Here is a 17023-nt window from a genome sequence, read left to right as displayed (position 1 = left end):
AGTGATAAGATAGATGTAAATATTTTGGGAGTTTATTACTAGGATATATGTATTGAAGGAGTGTATTATTCTAATTCATTTGCCTCATAGCTTTCAAAATTAAAAGAGCACTTTTCATCATTTAGCTATGATCTGAGTGATAGTACAGTAATGTGTATACGTGCTCTTTTGACCCTAATCTCCCATTACAACTAGACAAATCATGTAGTAGATGTTATCAAAAGAGACACTCGAAGAAAATTACGGGCATTTTTGACAATTTCAATGTTTGTTGAGTCACTAGTATGATACGTGTGCATTCGCAGCTGAAGTAGATTTTAAATCGAAAATGAGACTCATGGTAGGTGAAGCTTGCATACTAGGTAGGTAGTCACATTTGTCGCTTTACCGCATCATTGTCTAAGTATGACATACTATATATGAAGCCATTCAAAAACGCCAGATCACTAGAACCACGCACCAGAACATACAAAACCCAATTGAGGCGTGGCAATGATTAGTCATTCTCACAAAGGGGGTAATAGACTAAACCTCTCGATGACGATATCAGATAACCTAATCTAGTAATTAGTGCTAACACTATATACACTATTGAAATCTCCCACACAAATCAATTTTCAATTCTACATCTAATTTTTCTTGATTTTGAGTCTCTCATGATTTTATATATGCCTTCTTAATACTTCAATGTTTTCTTTTCTCATAGCACCCACACATACTAATTTCTGACAATTTCCCATTCTTCTCTTCCATATTTCTCTTTCACATCTCCTTTTCGCATCTATTTTTTCATTCTCCTACCATAGTTCTTACAGAATAACATCCCTCTCGAATCTGCATTCTTCTCGTCTAACAAATATCTCAAATACCTTCTTCATATGCCCCAAAATGGCTCCCCTCAAGGTCATATACAAGGTGCACAACTCGAAACTTAGCTTCTCCTCCGAGAAAAGCGAGTCGAAACTCAACATCAAACCAAAGGAAATAGTCTCGAAGGTCAAATCCTCAAAATTGTTTTCAAAGATCAAGACACTTGTGAAGAGAGAAAAAGTAACTTTTGGACCAAAGACCTGGATGGACCATTGGACAGACAATGCTCCTGTCATATCGGCTTCCAAGGAGTTTTATGGACTTCCACAAGCTATTATCGAACTCTTGTGGACCTATGTCATTAAAAACGACGGGGAGAAGCAAAGTTATTACATGAAGCCAAGTCTGTTGGCGAGTGTGTATCATTATGATTCCAGTAAAGTCAATTTAGATGAAGGATTTAAAGTTAAGATGACTGGAGCTCGCACCTTACTGCGAATCAATAGCTTCTCTCGTTCACTTGCACTAAAGAAATTTTCTGGAACTGTTCCTATTTTCTATGTGCCATATAATGATAACGGAATCCTTCGTTTCGATCCAAAAAGAGACATCATCCACATACGAAATTTTCACTATCTCGCTCACCAAATGACCCCAACGGTTGGAAAGGGTTTAATGCTTCATTTGGAGTATCAATATTTTGCTCATCCCACCGCTAGAGAACTCTTGAAATTTCATCCAAAATTTCGTCATGTCAGAAAGCTCATGTGGATAGAACGGCAAACGAAATATATTTACCCCCTTAAACAACGCAAAAAGTCCTTAGAAGCCTGTCAACTAGCTCAGCTCTTGAACAAATTATGGAAAATACACGAATTGCCTGGCTGGACATGGGATCATTCTACATCGATACAGAATCTTGCCATTGATTACAGCTCCCTATGTAAATCTATAATCATCATCCATAAATTAATGGACTCGGTAAATACCAACACTACTAGCGCCGGCAGAATGCCTGAATTTACAGCTGAATTTGGACCCGTATCAAATTTCTTCAAATTTTTGCGCGAAGTTGGTAATGTCCAAAATATTCGCGCTGGAGACAATGAATGGCACAAGCTTTCTGATGACGAACTTTTTAACACTATGCTGGACGGCGAATCAGCTCTGCTTGGTTTATAAAGACTCGCTGGAGGAAATTTAGTGGTACGATTCATCAATTGAGTCTACACTGGTTGAAATCAATGCGACAGTCAAATACGATTTATGGTAGCAAATGGAGTTATGGTGATGGAGACAAGTGAAGTTAATGTTTCAAGTTGAATTTGCGTCAATCTGGGCGGAATGTATAATTGGCTAGAGAAGATGTAGAAGAACTGGAATGAAGGGACAATGGGAGAAAGAGAGGATATGGGCGAAGGGTGAAAGGAGACGGACAGGGAAAGGAGTTTAGGAGATGGGAAAGGAACAACGGGATTTGTGGTAAATGGGGCATATTGGCTACAGCGTTCTGGGTATGGCAGAGAAAATCTCGAATCCTCACTCAGAAAATATTCACATTCTCAATGAAAGTAGGATATCTTCGACTTCGCATAGTTAGCAGGGGATCTTGGGGTTTCATTTCTTCTAGACCACAAGGCCATCTGGACGCAGAAGCTGCCGACTAGTTTACTAGAGAGAACGCGAGGAATATGCACGTCATGTACTCATATATACACAAATCGCTTGATAAAGTAGCAAAACCTTTTATTGTTACCGTGCCATTAATTTACCTCGTCCATCAATTATAAACTTGACAATTCGCGTTGCAAGATTTGCACACATGTATGAGTGGAGATCAACCGCCATTCCTTTTAGATGACTTCCCAAACCACAATAAGCCGAACCGAACCACAAATCCGAAAGTTGCAATCGCAATAGTCGTTTCTTTCTTAAACCACTATACCTTTCTCATCCATCCATCCCCATCCACCTGACTCCTCCCTCCTCACTCCCACCCAAACTCTCTCGGATCCAACCTCTCGGTCCCCCTCCTCCACTCCCTCAACACCCGCTCCGGCGCCTCCACCCTATTATAAATCCTCGTCGCCTGCCCATTTGCAGTCCACACCCCTCTCAAATACCACGGCCACTGCGCCGGAAAATATCCCTGCAGATCCACCCATTCCAGTCCCCGAAATCTGGCGATCGCCCATATAAACCCGAGACATTCACCTACACCCCTTCGATATCCATGGGTATCACGTCCACTCATATCGGCGTCGAAAATTATGGTTAAAGAGCGGAGTCCAGGAGTGGCGTGGGAGAGTCGTTGCAGGAGTGTAACCCAGGAGTGTAGTTCGGCGAAGGTGGAGGCGTCGCCGAGGGAATCGCCAAGAGTGTCGTTGAGGTGGGGGAGAGAGGTGATGCGGCCTAGGTGGGGAGAGGGAGCGAGGGTTAGGTGGGTGATGCTGAAGGCTGTGGAGGGGGGGTTTTGGTCGAGAAAGGTGGTGAAGGTGAGGGGGTTGGTGATGGTGTAGTGCGTGTTTTGGGTTGGGTTTGGATTTGGGGGCGAGGTGTTTGGTGTGGTTGATGGGGCGAGATTCATGGTTGAGATTGTAGACGGTTGTGGGTGGTAGGTTTGGAGAGAGAGTTTGAAGATGCTGGCGGTGAGGATTTGGTCTGGAGAAAAAGAGGAAGAAGAAGAGGAAGCCATCCCTCTTGGCTTGAAGTGGAGTAGAGATCTTGGTACGGTGTCTAAATAGTTGATAATCATGAGTAAATTGTAATCTTAATACCGCGTTTTTCCACGTTGAGGCGCAGAGTGAATATTTTGTAATTTTCTTCGACAAATCTGAGAGATGGAAGATTGGATGGAGCTTTTTGTTGAGAATTTCTTTCCAGGTACCTAGGATACAACTCCAGCTAGACCCAATCTTGTTCCATAGTTCAATCAAACTATTGGATATCGTTGTATTTGAGTCATTTAACCTGAGTATATATGAAGAAACTACAATTCGACCAGAGTACAAATCAAGTCGGAGACATTTGTTGTTGAGATGGTCGAGTGCAATGTCTTCGGCTGAGGACCTCCCATCTGATCGACTTCGAATTCACTTTTAAACCTTTCAATGTACAAATTGTGTGAATAATGAAGGGAAAATCTGATCTTTTTGATCAACAATTTCATTCAATAATCGCTCGAGCAGACTCATTATGTCCATCCATAGATAACAAAGTTTGAGAGCTTGCCAAAGCACTCACTCAATCTTAAAGATGAACTCGGATAATCTGCCTTTGTCACTTTCTCTTATTTAGTCTGACCTATTGCAACCTTTTTAGCATAATATTGACATGCTGTATAGTGTTCAGTTTCTGATCTGTCCGAGATTGTTTGCTATTTGGTCAGAATAATGACTGGCATTTTCTGAGCCTATGTACATGTATATACACAATCCGATATCTGAAGCTCACAGCTAGCAACCTTGATGAAGTTTTCCTTTGAAACAACATAAAGAGTGAAAAGATGTCGTCTTGTACCTATGGAATAGAAATCTAGCCTTGAATCCTACAGCAGCCTAACAAAAAAATCATCTCAAATGTCTGCCAAGAAAGATACAGAGTATGAGACACGTATAGCATCTTCTTCTTCTTCTGATGTTGTACTGACTGAAAGGAATTGCAACATTCACAAACGGAAACTCTTATTTGCAGACTTCAATAAGACCATGTCTCTGTGTACAGAAGGAATACCTGCACAGTTGAGAATGAGACGCCTGGTGTTGGTATCTTCTCTAGGAAGCCTCAGTGCTTTACTTGGAAGCTCCAGTATCTTAATTGTAGGTAGGTTCTGAAGTTCCGTCGTATCAATTATTGCAAAGGCGAGAATTCGTGCTCCTGTAGGCTTGGCCCCTGGAAGGTTCCTCATAATTATTGGTTTGGCCCTTGGTTATACTCACTTGGTATGCAGACATGGAAGGTTGGCCATAGCTAATAGCTCAATCATGAGGACTGTCTTTGTGAATATACACGGATGATCGATCATAATCGATCGTAATCCCTGATCTGACTGCAGGCGTTATACTCTCCTCTTCAGGGTATAGCTGTTCGTTGTAGATATCATCTTCGCGTGAGCGGCTAATTTGTTCGTACTAGAGGTGTAAGAGTCTTCCTCAGTGTTGAGTTTGCTCTACTAACTGCTCTTATGACTGAAATTGCCAGAGATTTACTGTTGGTGACTTACCAAGTATGAATCTGTGTTGTCCCGAGAGGTCTGTCTAAAGTCTTCAAGTAATATATTCTCCACTGCGGTCTCACCAGACTTGCGTTCCCCTTAATTTTTCTCATTATCATGGAAATCTTGACTGTAACTTGACTGCAGAGTCGGCGCCCATACTTATTCTTGATAATTGGACTCCCTGGATTCGTCCCTTGGGTATTTGGCACTGTTAGATTCGCGGTCTTCATTGTGTAATTTTACACCTCCTATGCATCGATGACTTCAACGAGGCAAATTGTGATATCGAGGCAGCTACTGCTTTGATAGAGTTACGATCACAATGGGAGACATTTTCTCTGGTTGATTCGGGGAGAAGTTCCAGACTGGTGATGTTGCTTGTGAACTCTTCTTCGTTGTGGCAAATGTGGAGCAATGATGTAAGGATCCTGCCGTCGAAACATAGCCCTTCGTCAATTGTTGGTCATGCAGGTTTCAGCTAAAGAGAATCAAAACTTTGGAATGTTCAATTTCTTTTTCACCAATACTAATAAGTACGTCTCTTGAAATCATTCATTTGACATTGGCTGAGGTATCAGAAACATATGTGGATGTTACCTACCCCACAGCCCCACCAATGCACTCATTTCCAGGGGTATAATGTGGTATATATAATTTGATGCTACTGCCTTCGTCATTAAAGTTGGCACTTTGGCGGAGTGGTTAACGCGATGCCCTGCTATTGTATCAATACAAAGTCAGGCATTTCCTTCGGGAGCGAGTGTTCGAATCACTCAGGTGTCGTTTTGTCGTTTGTTTTTGCATGTTTCAATCGCAGTAAGTCAGTCACTCTTTCCTGTAATTTTGATACTTGAAATTAATGATGGATGGATGATCTGAGTTGGTTAGTGCAGTATGTATCACGTACTCTATCACAGAAAGGACGTGAAGAATAGACTGTCAATTGAGGTAAAGTGTAATGCGTATCTTCTTGAAAGCTATGTACAATGGAGTTGACTATATCAATCATTCTGATTACCTAATACACCTCATGCTTTTAGCACGCTTTCTATCACTTACTCATTGCATGTGTAGACAAGTGTCAAAAATCAAACAGAGGAGCGACGTTCGCTTTGGATAGTAATAATGTTAGTCTTTTTCTTACTAAGAACACACCTTCTACACAAAAAGTGATCATGCAGACGCGTCTAAATACACGCCCTCTAAAGTACTAATTATTTTGATATCTTCAAGAATCTGACAGAATTATTCTCATTCATCATGTATTCTTAATCAATTAAGCGCCCAAGAAATCCAGTTCTCTATTTTTATCGTGAAAACTGGTTTTCCTACACTTTTATTCATATTGCTCCCTCTCAAAAGAAAGAACTCCATGTCGAGGGAGGACCTTAGTTCTGTGATCCCGCTCCTTGGGTCTTGTACTCACTCCCCGAGGCATCCGGAAAAGCTTCGCTTCACACTGACAGTTTCACCGGTGATCACAGGACACATTTGTTGCAACCAGACAAGAATTAGTAATTAATCGAGAATATCGACTTCTTCGTTGACAATCTGATATCAGAATCTCTTCTCACCAATCCTTCGAAAACGTGGTTTTTATATGATACAGTCTCGGATTCACTCTTCATGAGCTTCGAATCTGACAGGTTCAGCTGACAGAATCGATATCATGTGTCGTTGGCTGTCGTTCGATTTTCTTTCTTGCGATACTACGTTATCGTTGGACTCCCTAGAGGCTTCCTTTCTTCCGCAATCATTCCGACATCTTTATCGACAGGTTGCTCGTGGATATAATATGTCTTATTTATCCCAGGATGAATTATGACCAGAACACACTAGGTAAATTGACATGGGGCTGACATGTGAGGAATGACACTAGCTAAAATGTTTCACGTGCATATTTTAATTCTCCGGCCAATGGGGAACACACGGACAACCTCAATATGAACAAAGTTTGGTTGAAACGTTCTTGTCGTGTTGCTCTGTGTCTTATCCCTACATGTGCAAACTTTAACTCTACGACCCCCTACCCCTAGTATTATGTAGTTCCATGTTGAAGCAATGATATTGATAAGGTTTTGTGGTTTCAACTTCTTATCTTTGGCGCATCTTCACACTCATCTTCCAGTCAAGAGTGGGTGATTAATGGAACAAACTGCCACAATAGGACATTGCATACAATCCAGTCAGAATAAATGTCAAATCCTCTCTGGAGTATAAAGGGTTTCTCTCTCTGGACCCAACATTTGTCGGCAAGCTCACATCCAAGGGATGCTAATTAGATGCCAATTAGAGCTCTTTCAAAAACTCTATTTCTCGGAGATTATCGGTCTTGGGATTACACACGCGATACCGCTCTCTCAGAGAACTTTGGTTGGTGACAGCCGCCCTAAGAGGACTCACTATTGTAAAGCCTCGTGACATCACTTCCCACACAAACCCTGATACCTGTCGGGCGAACACTGGATTCCAAAACGAGACTATGAATATCCCAAAGATTGACGACATCTCGTCGACCAGTGTCACCATCTACGAGTCGGACATTGTCCCCAACGCAACAACGAATCAAGACGATGGTGAAAATCAGGATATGCGCCGTAAATTCACTCTCTGGTCAATACTGGGAGAGGGGTTCTCTCTCACAAACTCATGGTTTGGAATTTCGAGCGCTTTAATCACAGGCATAGATTCTGGTGGCCCTGCCCTGTTTGTGTATGGAATACCCCTTGTTGCATTCGTGAGTGTTTTTGTAGGATGTTCGTTATCAGAATTGGCAAGTGCAATGCCAAATGCTGCAGGACAACATTTTTGGGTTATGGAACTGGCTCCTAGGAAATATGCTAGACTTTTGTCATTTGTGACTGGATACTGTGCATGGGCTGGGTCCCTATTTGCGTCAGCCAGTGTATCATTGGCAGTTGCGTCAGCAGCAGTTGGATGTTGGCAATTGAATCACCCGGATTTGTGAGTTCTCCAAGTACAGTTTATCTTCAGGTTACAGTCATAGACTAACTCATTGTTAGTATCATCCATGAATTGCACATTTTTATTGCATACCAAGTAGTCAATCTACTAACCTTTCTATTCAATTGTTACGGTAGAATTTTACCGACACTTGGAACCATTACTCTTTATATGTCTTTAATTTCCTTTGGAATTATTATTTTTTGTGTGCCATCACAAGCCCCAACGCATCAAGACATTAAATTCGTCTTCGCAACCTTCATTAACAATACGGGCTGGTCAAACAATGGCATTGCTTTCATTGTCGGTCTTGTAAACGCCAATTGGGCATTTTCTTGCCTTGATAGCGCTGTACACCTAGCAGAAGAAGCTCATCAACCAGAGGTAGTAATTCCAATCTCGATCATGGCTACCATTGCGATTGGATTTACGACTGCGTGGTTCTTCGTTATTGCGATGTTCTTCAGTCTCAATAACTTTGATGCTGTTGTCGGAACTCTTACAAAAGTACCGATTCTGGAATTGTTCTATCAGTCAGTCGGAAATCGATCCGCTGCAATTTTCCTCGAGTCTCTTATTATGGCAACTGGAATTGGTTGTCTGGTTGCATGCCATACTTTGCAATCCCGACTTTGCTGGACTTTTGCTCGAGATGGAGGTGTTCCATTTCACCGATCTCTAGCCAAGATCAATACTACTTTAGATGTCCCGTTTCGAGCACACGCCATGAGCGCAACAGTCGTTGCTATACTTGGATGTCTATATTTAGTATCAACAACTGCTTTCAATAGGCGAGTTCTACACGATCCCGTGCATAATTAGTACTCAGTTCTAACACGTTCCACAGCATGATCATTGGTTGTATTGTCCTCCCGTATATATCTTACAGCATCCCTCTTCTATGCTTGCTTCATAAGGGTCGCGATAAAATCTCACATGGACCCTTTTGGCTTGGTAAGTTTGGCTATTTTGCCAATCTAGTGACAATCATTTGGACTCTATTTGCTCTCATCATGTAAGTCATTCATGTCATCTTATTGGGAATATATTAACATTCTATCTTGCAGGTTCTCATTTCCAATACATCTCCCGGTGACTGCATCCAGTAAGTATTCATAATAGCGTCATGATGATTCGAGCTTATAATCATAGATATGAATTACATCAGTGTCATTTACTGCATCTTAGCTTGTATCATTGGCATTGATTGGATTTCTCGAGGTCGATTACAGTATCGATACAAATTGTACGAAGAGTCGCAAACGGATTATGAGAGTGAGGAGTCACTGGTGAGAAATTCCCACGGCAGTATTATGATTCTGTACATTCTTGCTAATAATGAATAGTTACACAATCATTCCTCTTGAATATTGATGGGTTGCAGATCTCAATGCTTAAAGAGCCTCGAGATTTACACTTTGTTGTAAACGAGGATTGGAACTAATATCCAGTGGCTCTTAATACATAGAAGTTGTGCTGTTAGGGCCTCTTGGCATCATCCAAACTTCAATCATGATTCCAAGGTGGCTGAGTTTCACTAAAAGTATGTAAAAATGGAACAGCACAATAAAATTCCTTAGACTACGCCTAACTCATCATACTATAGCTGCACCACCACCCACTCCTATTCTACCCCCTTGCTACCAACTTTTGCCCGCCCATATTCCCACTCTCAACCTTCCACTCTATCATCTTCTCCATATTTACAAACTGGTCCAGAGGTTGGAGTTGATGTAAGTAACATAGTTACCAACTCTGGCGTAGACACCAGCGTAACCAGCCTCAGCACAACCTTGACCCCAGGAGACAGTACCCTCCAAAACACCAGTGGCAGTATCGATGATTGGTCCACCAGAGTCGCCAGAGCAGGAATCCTTGCCACCTGCAGCATATCCTGCACACCACATGTTGGTGGTAACGGCAGATGTACCATACTCAGCTTGGCAGGAAGCACGGGAGATAACTGGAACCGAGACCTTTCTCAAAGTTGATGGCAATGTAGACGCGTTCTCAGTCAAAAGACCCCTATTTACAGGTTAGCGCTCTTTCTCCAGAGAAAATTTGCTGAAGCTTTGGAAACACTTACCATCCTGCAACGGTGGTGGTAGAACCAACAACGGGATCGGAGCCTTGAACAGGCAACTTGGCGTAGCCGATGGTGGAGCTGGCTGGGAGAGCAGTCGACAAATGCCAGAGTGCAATGTCGTTGTTGGTGGTGGAGGAACTGTAGGATGGGTGGACTACAACCTTGCTAACACCAACTTGGGTTCCGCCGGATGCCCAGGTCTATACAAAAGTCAGTTTACATGTACCTAAAATTACGAAATGTGGATTGGAGTAATTGGAATAGATGATCTTTTGAATCTCGTGTTTGACAAAGTACAGATGAAAGATGAGGACGTACCAAAGTTCCAGCACGAACTTTAACTGAGGAAGCTGAGTAGCTGACAGAGCAATGGGCTGCAGTAAGAACGGTGTAGGCGTTGAGCAAGACACCACCACAGAAGTGAGAGCCACTGTAGGACAAGCTGACAATGTAGGGGAATTCACCAAGAGCAGCGGTGGTTCCTCCGACAATATCTGGAGTTCCTCCGAGAGTAGTAGCACGGTTTTCAAGCTCAGCTCCGGTTGGAAGGGCAGCAGCCAATGAAAGGATGGGCATCGCAAGAGCGAGCGCGAAGTTGAGAATTGGTGCCATTGCGAAGGTGCGGTGGTACAGAGTCGTACAATGTTAGGAGGATACTGGAGTTGGAGGAGTGGATTGGAAGTGCTGATGAGACGGAGAATGTGGTGATGGCTTCAGATTTATATTCATGAGAAGTTCGATTTGTGGATCCCCAAATCCAAAGATTTGAGAATTATCACTTTCCTTTTTTGGGGTTCTCGATAGCTTCATGGTGTCAGATGAAGAAGACAGCTTATCTCCTTCTTAATTCATGGGGTGGGTTGGCTCGGCGAGGAGGAGATTGATATCGTGGTTCAAGTCAGTACCACATCGTACCACCCCAAAGAAGAAGGCGACGGGATATATCAGATCTCCATACTCAACTCCCGAAGTAGCCTTGGGAAGAGCGCGTAAGTTGTAGCCTATAGAATGATAGATGTGGGGATGAAGATGCTCATAAGAAGGTTATCTATAGGAAGGGATCAGAACGACTGGTTTGTTATTCTTAGATATACTTACATATCTGCCCTCTCTTCTGTAGACTGCAGCCCAGAACCCAAACAAATCCAACTCGATTTATCTCCCATCCAATCAGCCAGAAAACATGTCCCATTACCATTATCTCAACTAACATTCCATCCCAACTTCCTCCATAAACACACTATCACATGCGTTCCCCAACTCTCTCCTCTCACCTTAACCCTCTACCCTCTATCCTCTCTGCTCACCCCCTCCTCAACACAACCCACCACTCAAAGTCCACAAACCCAACCAAACCATCCGTCTACCTTCCCTCTCTCACTCACCCTTCACAATCTCCCCTCCCAAGCCTCATACCACCTCCCCAACCCAACCCAGCACCCAAACCCCAAATTCTTTATCTCTTGGCCACCTCTTAGCCAGCTCTTCAAACCTCTTGGACAAATCTTGGACGTCCCTCAAAACCACTCATCAAGAAATCCCCAAGAAATACCAAGGCCCCGCTATTATCCAAACTCACTACGATTGCCTGTTTGGGAAGGAGCACTTACCGACGTGCATTTATCCGGGGTTGGCAAGCGCTTGGCGCGCCGGCAGTGGAAGGTAGGCTCGTTGGTACTAGATAGGTGCTAGGATGAGGTTGGGGAGGTATGTTGTATGTGCGTGTGAGTTGGTGTGAGGAGTGAGATTGTGGTGTGTGGGCGCGGTTATTGGATTGTGGGTGGGTATCGTGATCGTGATTGTGATTGATGAAGAATAGACAATGAGGAATGGAGAATGGAGAATGAGGGGAGATGATCTGATCTGATTAGATGGATGATTAGATAGATGTAAGCTGCCATTTTTGATAGGTATCTACTTAGTAGTAAGCACAGAGATGGGGTACAGAGTTTTCCAGCTCCAGCTATCCTTCTTAACATTCCTGCCCCAAAACTATCAAAACTTTCCCATCTCATCCCATCTCATCCCATCCCATCACACCCTTTACAATTTCCAATTTCCAATTTCCAGCTTCCTCAAATCTACAATCCATAATAGAATGAAGACACAAATTGAAGATCACGAAATACATATCGACCTATCGACCTACCAATTAAACAACCACGAAAATCTCCATCCAAGCTTCTTTCGTTGTTGATTTTCGTAATTTCCTAGGCTTGTATTCTGCTTGGTGAGGCTCGATTGATTGTGTGAATGTTGGAATGCATGGTGGAAGAAGTAATCAATCAATCACTAAATCTACAATTACATTATCCATCCAATCACGCCGCCGACATTATCGCACAAAAATGGACATCCAGTAATTTCATCGTAACGTATTAACTAACTAATCAGCATCTTGATTTCTATTCTTAATCTACGATTTCCACCGCCACGAGTTTGGAAGAAGCAAGTTATTATTTAAATATCTTGTCGTATCGTGTCGTACGGCATCAAGTCGCATCGAAATTATCTTGAAACCCCAAAAAGAAAGACAGATCGAGATATTCAGAATACAATACATTTGTTGACACTCCCCACCTATCATTTCTGTAATGTAGATTCCAATAAATCCCTATTTCGCTGGTTCCTTAACTTTCTCTCCAAGTGAGAAAAAAAAAGTGGCATATTTGACAAAGGTAGGTATATAAAAAAAGGCCAGTAGCCACGAATGAAAATGAAAATCCATGCTTCCATCGAACAAATATCTAACCTCCCTGAATCTCACCGCACCTTCAGAAATCTATTTTCCTCCCCCACTAGGTCCAGCAGCTTCACGCTCGCTCGAACTATCATCACTAACCAAATCGACCACATTTCTACCTCCCTCATGCATTGGCTCTTTACCTTTCGCACCCACAACCACATTTCTATTCTCAATCCGTCCATTTGCTCTCTCACCCCCGCCCACGCTACTCATTAATACATTCCCAGCCCTATTCTCAAGCTCTGTTTTCCTACCCGGTCCCTTCCCATTCAACGCTTCCCATTGCCTCTGCAACGCCCCAACAGGTACCCTCTTTCGCACACTACTTGAGCCTGCAGAATTTGGTCTACTCTCACCCTCCATCATAGCACCATTTGCTCCTGCAGAACCCGATCTTTGATTTTCCATGCCGGGAATCCCGGGACCATTATAAGCCTGAGTTCTACCCCCAGAAGCCCTTCTCTCATTCATACCCATTGGAGCCGAATCAGCGGGTGCAAAATGTCTACTTCTTTCTTCATCTGCTCGCGACATTCCTGCACTTGAATTGCGCTTGAGTCTTTTGTTTGCATGATCTTCTGGTCCTCTGTACGCTTGTTCCGAAGCTCCTTGATACCCAAGTGGGCTCATCCGATGGTCTGGGCCAGGTCGTTGCTGCGACAGAAGCTGTGGTACAGGTGGGAAATTTTGTTGGAAACCTTGAGCTTGAGGAGAACCTGGATATGGCATTGGGTGGTGACCTGGTGCTGCTTGCGAATATTGCTGGTGCTGAGGATGCTGTTGGTTTTGCTGATGTTGCGGCGGAGCATTGATTGGCGAAAATCCTGTAGCAGGCCTCATATCTACCATCTCCATTCTCATACCGGCTGGTGTTTGATTAGGATGGATTTGCTGCTGAGCATTTACTGGATAGCCAGCAACCGTTGGTGAATTACGATATTCAATTCTGTTCATGCCGGTAGGCACCATTGGAGAATTGGAACCCAAAACCTCACGTATTTTCTTTGCTTCCTTATCTCTGTCGCGCATACGAAGAGTGACACCAAATTGTTTGCGGATTTGAGATTTGCGGGATGCGTTTCCATTCTTGAGAGAGATAAGTCGTGCCTCTCGTCTTTCGGGGGTCCAGTCCTCCGGGATCTTGCTTTGATCCTCGATATATTTTTCTTCGATTTTCTGCAGAGCATCTTCTAAAGCGGCACGCTTGTCGGGTGGTAGTTCAGATGGTGAATGGCGAGCCTCTCCATCCCAGGGAGATGCAGCGATGATCGCTTCGATGTGCTTGGAGCGCGATCCTGGAGTGTGGAGAGGTGGACGAGGGATATTTCCAAATGATGCAGTTTGTGGGTGGTCAGGGTGTTGTCCGTATTGAGGGTTTGGTGAATTAGAAACTATGTCTCGGTAGTCTTGATAAACGGTTTCGTCGTCTGGACTTCCTTCTGCCCCAAGACAAACACGCTTCTTTTCATGCTTTGGCAAGTCAGCGAGATTCGCAAATCACACAGATAAAACATACATATAGCATTCCTTGCTTGGTGGTAAACCCTTGAGCGCAATTACCACAATAGAACTTTAATCCTGGAGGCTGACTTCTAGTGCAGATATTCTTTTGTCGATGCTGTGTCACTGTTAGCTCTGAAGTAGAATCATGTCAATTCTAAACTCACGAAATTATGGCCTCTGATGGTATCGAACTTATAGGTGCAAGTGGGACATCTCAACTCGCGTGGAGTATTTGCTTGGGCATCGTTTTGAGACTTTTGCAGGGCGCTGATTCGTTCTTGTTCAGCAACAAGTGGATCCAAAGACGGAGCTTCCGTTTTCTTTGGTCCATCATCTATCATTTCAGTGTCATCATCATCATCGTTAGCATCATCATCATCATCGTGACTTTGCGCCCTACTCGGCATATTTGGAACGACAGTCTCATCGTTCTCATCCAGAATGTCATCAAGACTGTAACCAAGTCTATCAGCCTCAGCCAGCCATCGTATGAGTGTTTTCGCCGGAACACTCTTTAACCGTTCAGATAGAGCCTGATCGAGAACTTTGCTGGGTACGAGATCTGCAAGCTGGTTTGCAGAAGCACTCTTCAAAACCCTAGCGACAATGGGTTGCTTAGAGGTGATAGTCTCCAAGAAGGTATCTTTCATGACACCAGAGTCGTTATAGATTCGTGCAAGAACACTAGGACTGGCATTCTTCAATCCAGCTCGGAGAATGAATGTGATGTGTGACTCTTTTGCATTCGTGAAAAGAAAATTTCTCCACTGCTCCTTCAATATTTCTTGAGTCGCTTCAGTTGACACATGCAATAAAACTTCCCGCAAACGAGCAGTTTCTTCTTGGATTTTTGCAAGGGATGGCGGTTCGTGGTGACGGGTGGACTGACGCTCAGAGGTCGCTATAGAGGGTTGCCTTAGCGTTGGCGTAGCAAGATCTGGACGACGAAGTTGTCTGTGTGCTGTAGGACTCGTAGAAGCATTCTTAGGAGAGTCATTTGGAAATGATTTTCTCTTCAAAATGTTCGATGGTTGTTCCGATGGGTTATTTCCAGACTCCTGTTCGGTGGATGCCTTCTTGCCTCGACGTCCAGAATTTTGTATGGGCAATCTAGTTTGCTTGGGAGACTCAGATTCCGCCTTTGCAGTCTTTCCTAGATCGCCTTTGTCCTCGGGTGGTGGACGGGTATCAAGATCGATGGTTCCACCATCTTCGTCCGGGTTCGATGATGCAGCAATGGTTTGAGACTCGAGAGGGGACCCATCCCTATTCATCGCATCATGTTCAGGTAAATCTGTCGATGTTGGAATTACTATAGATCCTGGGGTATCTGAGAGAGCTACACTGGCGATCTCAGCTACATCAATGTCCGAAAGCTCAGAGTCGTCATCACTCTCGTCAAGACGTATTGGAGGCATTTGATCTATCACACACGTGGGATCCACGTGTTTAAAAAAAAAAAAGAATGATTGATTGATTTGATCGGAGTAACCACGAACCCTTCAAGAATTATGTTATTGAGAGGGTAGTTTTGAATAGACTGAAATTATTCGGGCCTAATATAGTAATAGTAAAACGCGGAAAGGTGAATTTTGTCAACTTTATAATAGTGACACTATAAATTATTATTATAAGTATCATGTGACTGTGGTATAAAAGAGTCGTTTAATTGGTTGAGAGTCGAAAGGGAGTGAATCAAGGAGAAAAGAAAATGTACCTGGATAGTTATGTGAAGAGCAATGTGAGAATTTTAGACATCCATAACGTAGGGTCAATAGGGGTTCAGAAGAAAAGTAAGATGTCGCAAGTCTGCAACAAGTGTTCCTCGAGTGGAATAATCGATCTATATTCAGACGTACTTATTATTAGTACCCAGGCATTTCTAATCAGAAGATTATGCAAAACGGATATAATGAACAAATTGCCGAGAGCCTGAGACGTATTCTCGTATCAAGAAAATCAGAAGAAAAGGGATTAGGTCGGTGCTCACAGTGAATCGTATCAATCAGAGAGCTTCCATTGTGAATCTAACGTTATTTGTTTGTCAAGAAGATCAAGAGAAAGGATTAACGTTGATGAAGTGAGTGAGTGTATAATAATAAGAATGATAATAAAATGGAGAGAAGAGTAAATGTTGATGATGAAGAAATCAAAAGAAAGTTAATAAAAGCTAGACTATACGAAGCTAAAATTTGCTAGCGTTGGGGCCCTTGCCTATTTGCTCCAAATATAGTGAGTAATATGATAAGTAATTAATGAAATAAGAAAACTAATAAATGAAGAATGAAGAATGAAGAATGAAGAATGAAGATTGTCTTTAAGGATGAAATCGGAAGAGATCAAAGAATACTACGACTCTTTTCTCTCTTCCCTTTAGGATGATTATAATTTCCGAAGAATTCAATACACCACTTACTATAATAGCATCATACTAGGAAGAAGTGCACTCGGTAGAAAGGAGTCGTTGATATTGCAGCTCACAAAGTACCTATCCGAACAATAACACTTCATTCATTCAGTCGCCTTTAGTTATATGTTTAATTCCATCGCTCATTGGGAGGCAGTGTACTCGCTATAATAGCTTGTTATTGTTATTAGTTGTCTTCATGACATAAGATATTTAATTAATTAGGGTTCGTATTATTACCTACCTAAGTAGGATAGATAGGTTTGATCACGACCAGCCCGGCAGGTAATA

General features: G+C 42.8%; 6 protein-coding genes across 6 annotated transcripts; 2 read left to right on the top strand and 4 right to left on the bottom strand.

Annotated features, from left to right (window-relative positions):
• Window positions 1-888: 888 nt before the first annotated feature.
• Window positions 889-1992, top strand: Bfra_010405 (uncharacterized protein; the record flags this gene model as incomplete). Its single annotated transcript, XM_037340737.1, has 1 exon — window positions 889-1992. One exon carries the CDS (start codon window positions 889-891, stop codon window positions 1990-1992), a length of 1104 nt encoding a protein of 367 aa, XP_037186380.1.
• Window positions 1993-2797: 805 nt separating this feature from the next.
• Window positions 2798-3397, bottom strand: Bfra_010404 (uncharacterized protein; the record flags this gene model as incomplete). The annotated part of the gene is made up of 1 exon (XM_037340736.1): window positions 2798-3397. One exon carries the CDS (start codon window positions 3395-3397, stop codon window positions 2798-2800), a length of 600 nt encoding a protein of 199 aa, XP_037186379.1.
• A 1390-nt stretch (window positions 3398-4787) lies between these two features.
• Window positions 4788-5256, bottom strand: Bfra_010403 (uncharacterized protein; the record flags this gene model as incomplete). Its single annotated transcript, XM_037340735.1, is given in 3 exon segments — window positions 4788-4940; window positions 4987-5017; window positions 5033-5256. 3 exon segments carry the CDS (start codon window positions 5254-5256, stop codon window positions 4788-4790), a joined length of 408 nt encoding a protein of 135 aa, XP_037186378.1.
• A 2252-nt stretch (window positions 5257-7508) lies between these two features.
• Bfra_010402 (putative choline transporter protein) lies at window positions 7509-9357 on the top strand (the record flags this gene model as incomplete). Its single annotated transcript, XM_037340734.1, has 6 exons — window positions 7509-7990; window positions 8050-8781; window positions 8838-9005; window positions 9058-9095; window positions 9143-9279; window positions 9337-9357. The coding sequence occupies 6 exons, from the start codon at window positions 7509-7511 to the stop codon at window positions 9355-9357; spliced, it is 1578 nt and encodes a 525-aa protein (XP_037186377.1).
• A 336-nt stretch (window positions 9358-9693) lies between these two features.
• Window positions 9694-10688, bottom strand: Bfra_010400 (putative trypsin-like protease protein; the record flags this gene model as incomplete). The annotated part of the gene is made up of 3 exons (XM_037340733.1): window positions 9694-10015; window positions 10077-10276; window positions 10395-10688. 3 exons carry the CDS (start codon window positions 10686-10688, stop codon window positions 9694-9696), a joined length of 816 nt encoding a protein of 271 aa, XP_037186376.1.
• A 2170-nt stretch (window positions 10689-12858) lies between these two features.
• On the bottom strand, window positions 12859-15743 carry Bfra_010399 (uncharacterized protein; the record flags this gene model as incomplete). Its single annotated transcript, XM_037340732.1, has 3 exons — window positions 12859-14292; window positions 14339-14440; window positions 14490-15743. The coding sequence occupies 3 exons, from the start codon at window positions 15741-15743 to the stop codon at window positions 12859-12861; spliced, it is 2790 nt and encodes a 929-aa protein (XP_037186375.1).
• Between the last annotated feature and the right edge of the window lie 1280 nt (window positions 15744-17023).

The sequence above is a fragment of the Botrytis fragariae genome (assembly GCF_013461495.1).
Source record: "Botrytis fragariae strain BVB16 chromosome Unknown tig00000797, whole genome shotgun sequence".
Taxonomy (NCBI): Eukaryota; Fungi; Ascomycota; class Leotiomycetes; order Helotiales; family Sclerotiniaceae; genus Botrytis; species Botrytis fragariae.
This window is presented reverse-complemented; position numbering and strand designations above follow the sequence as displayed.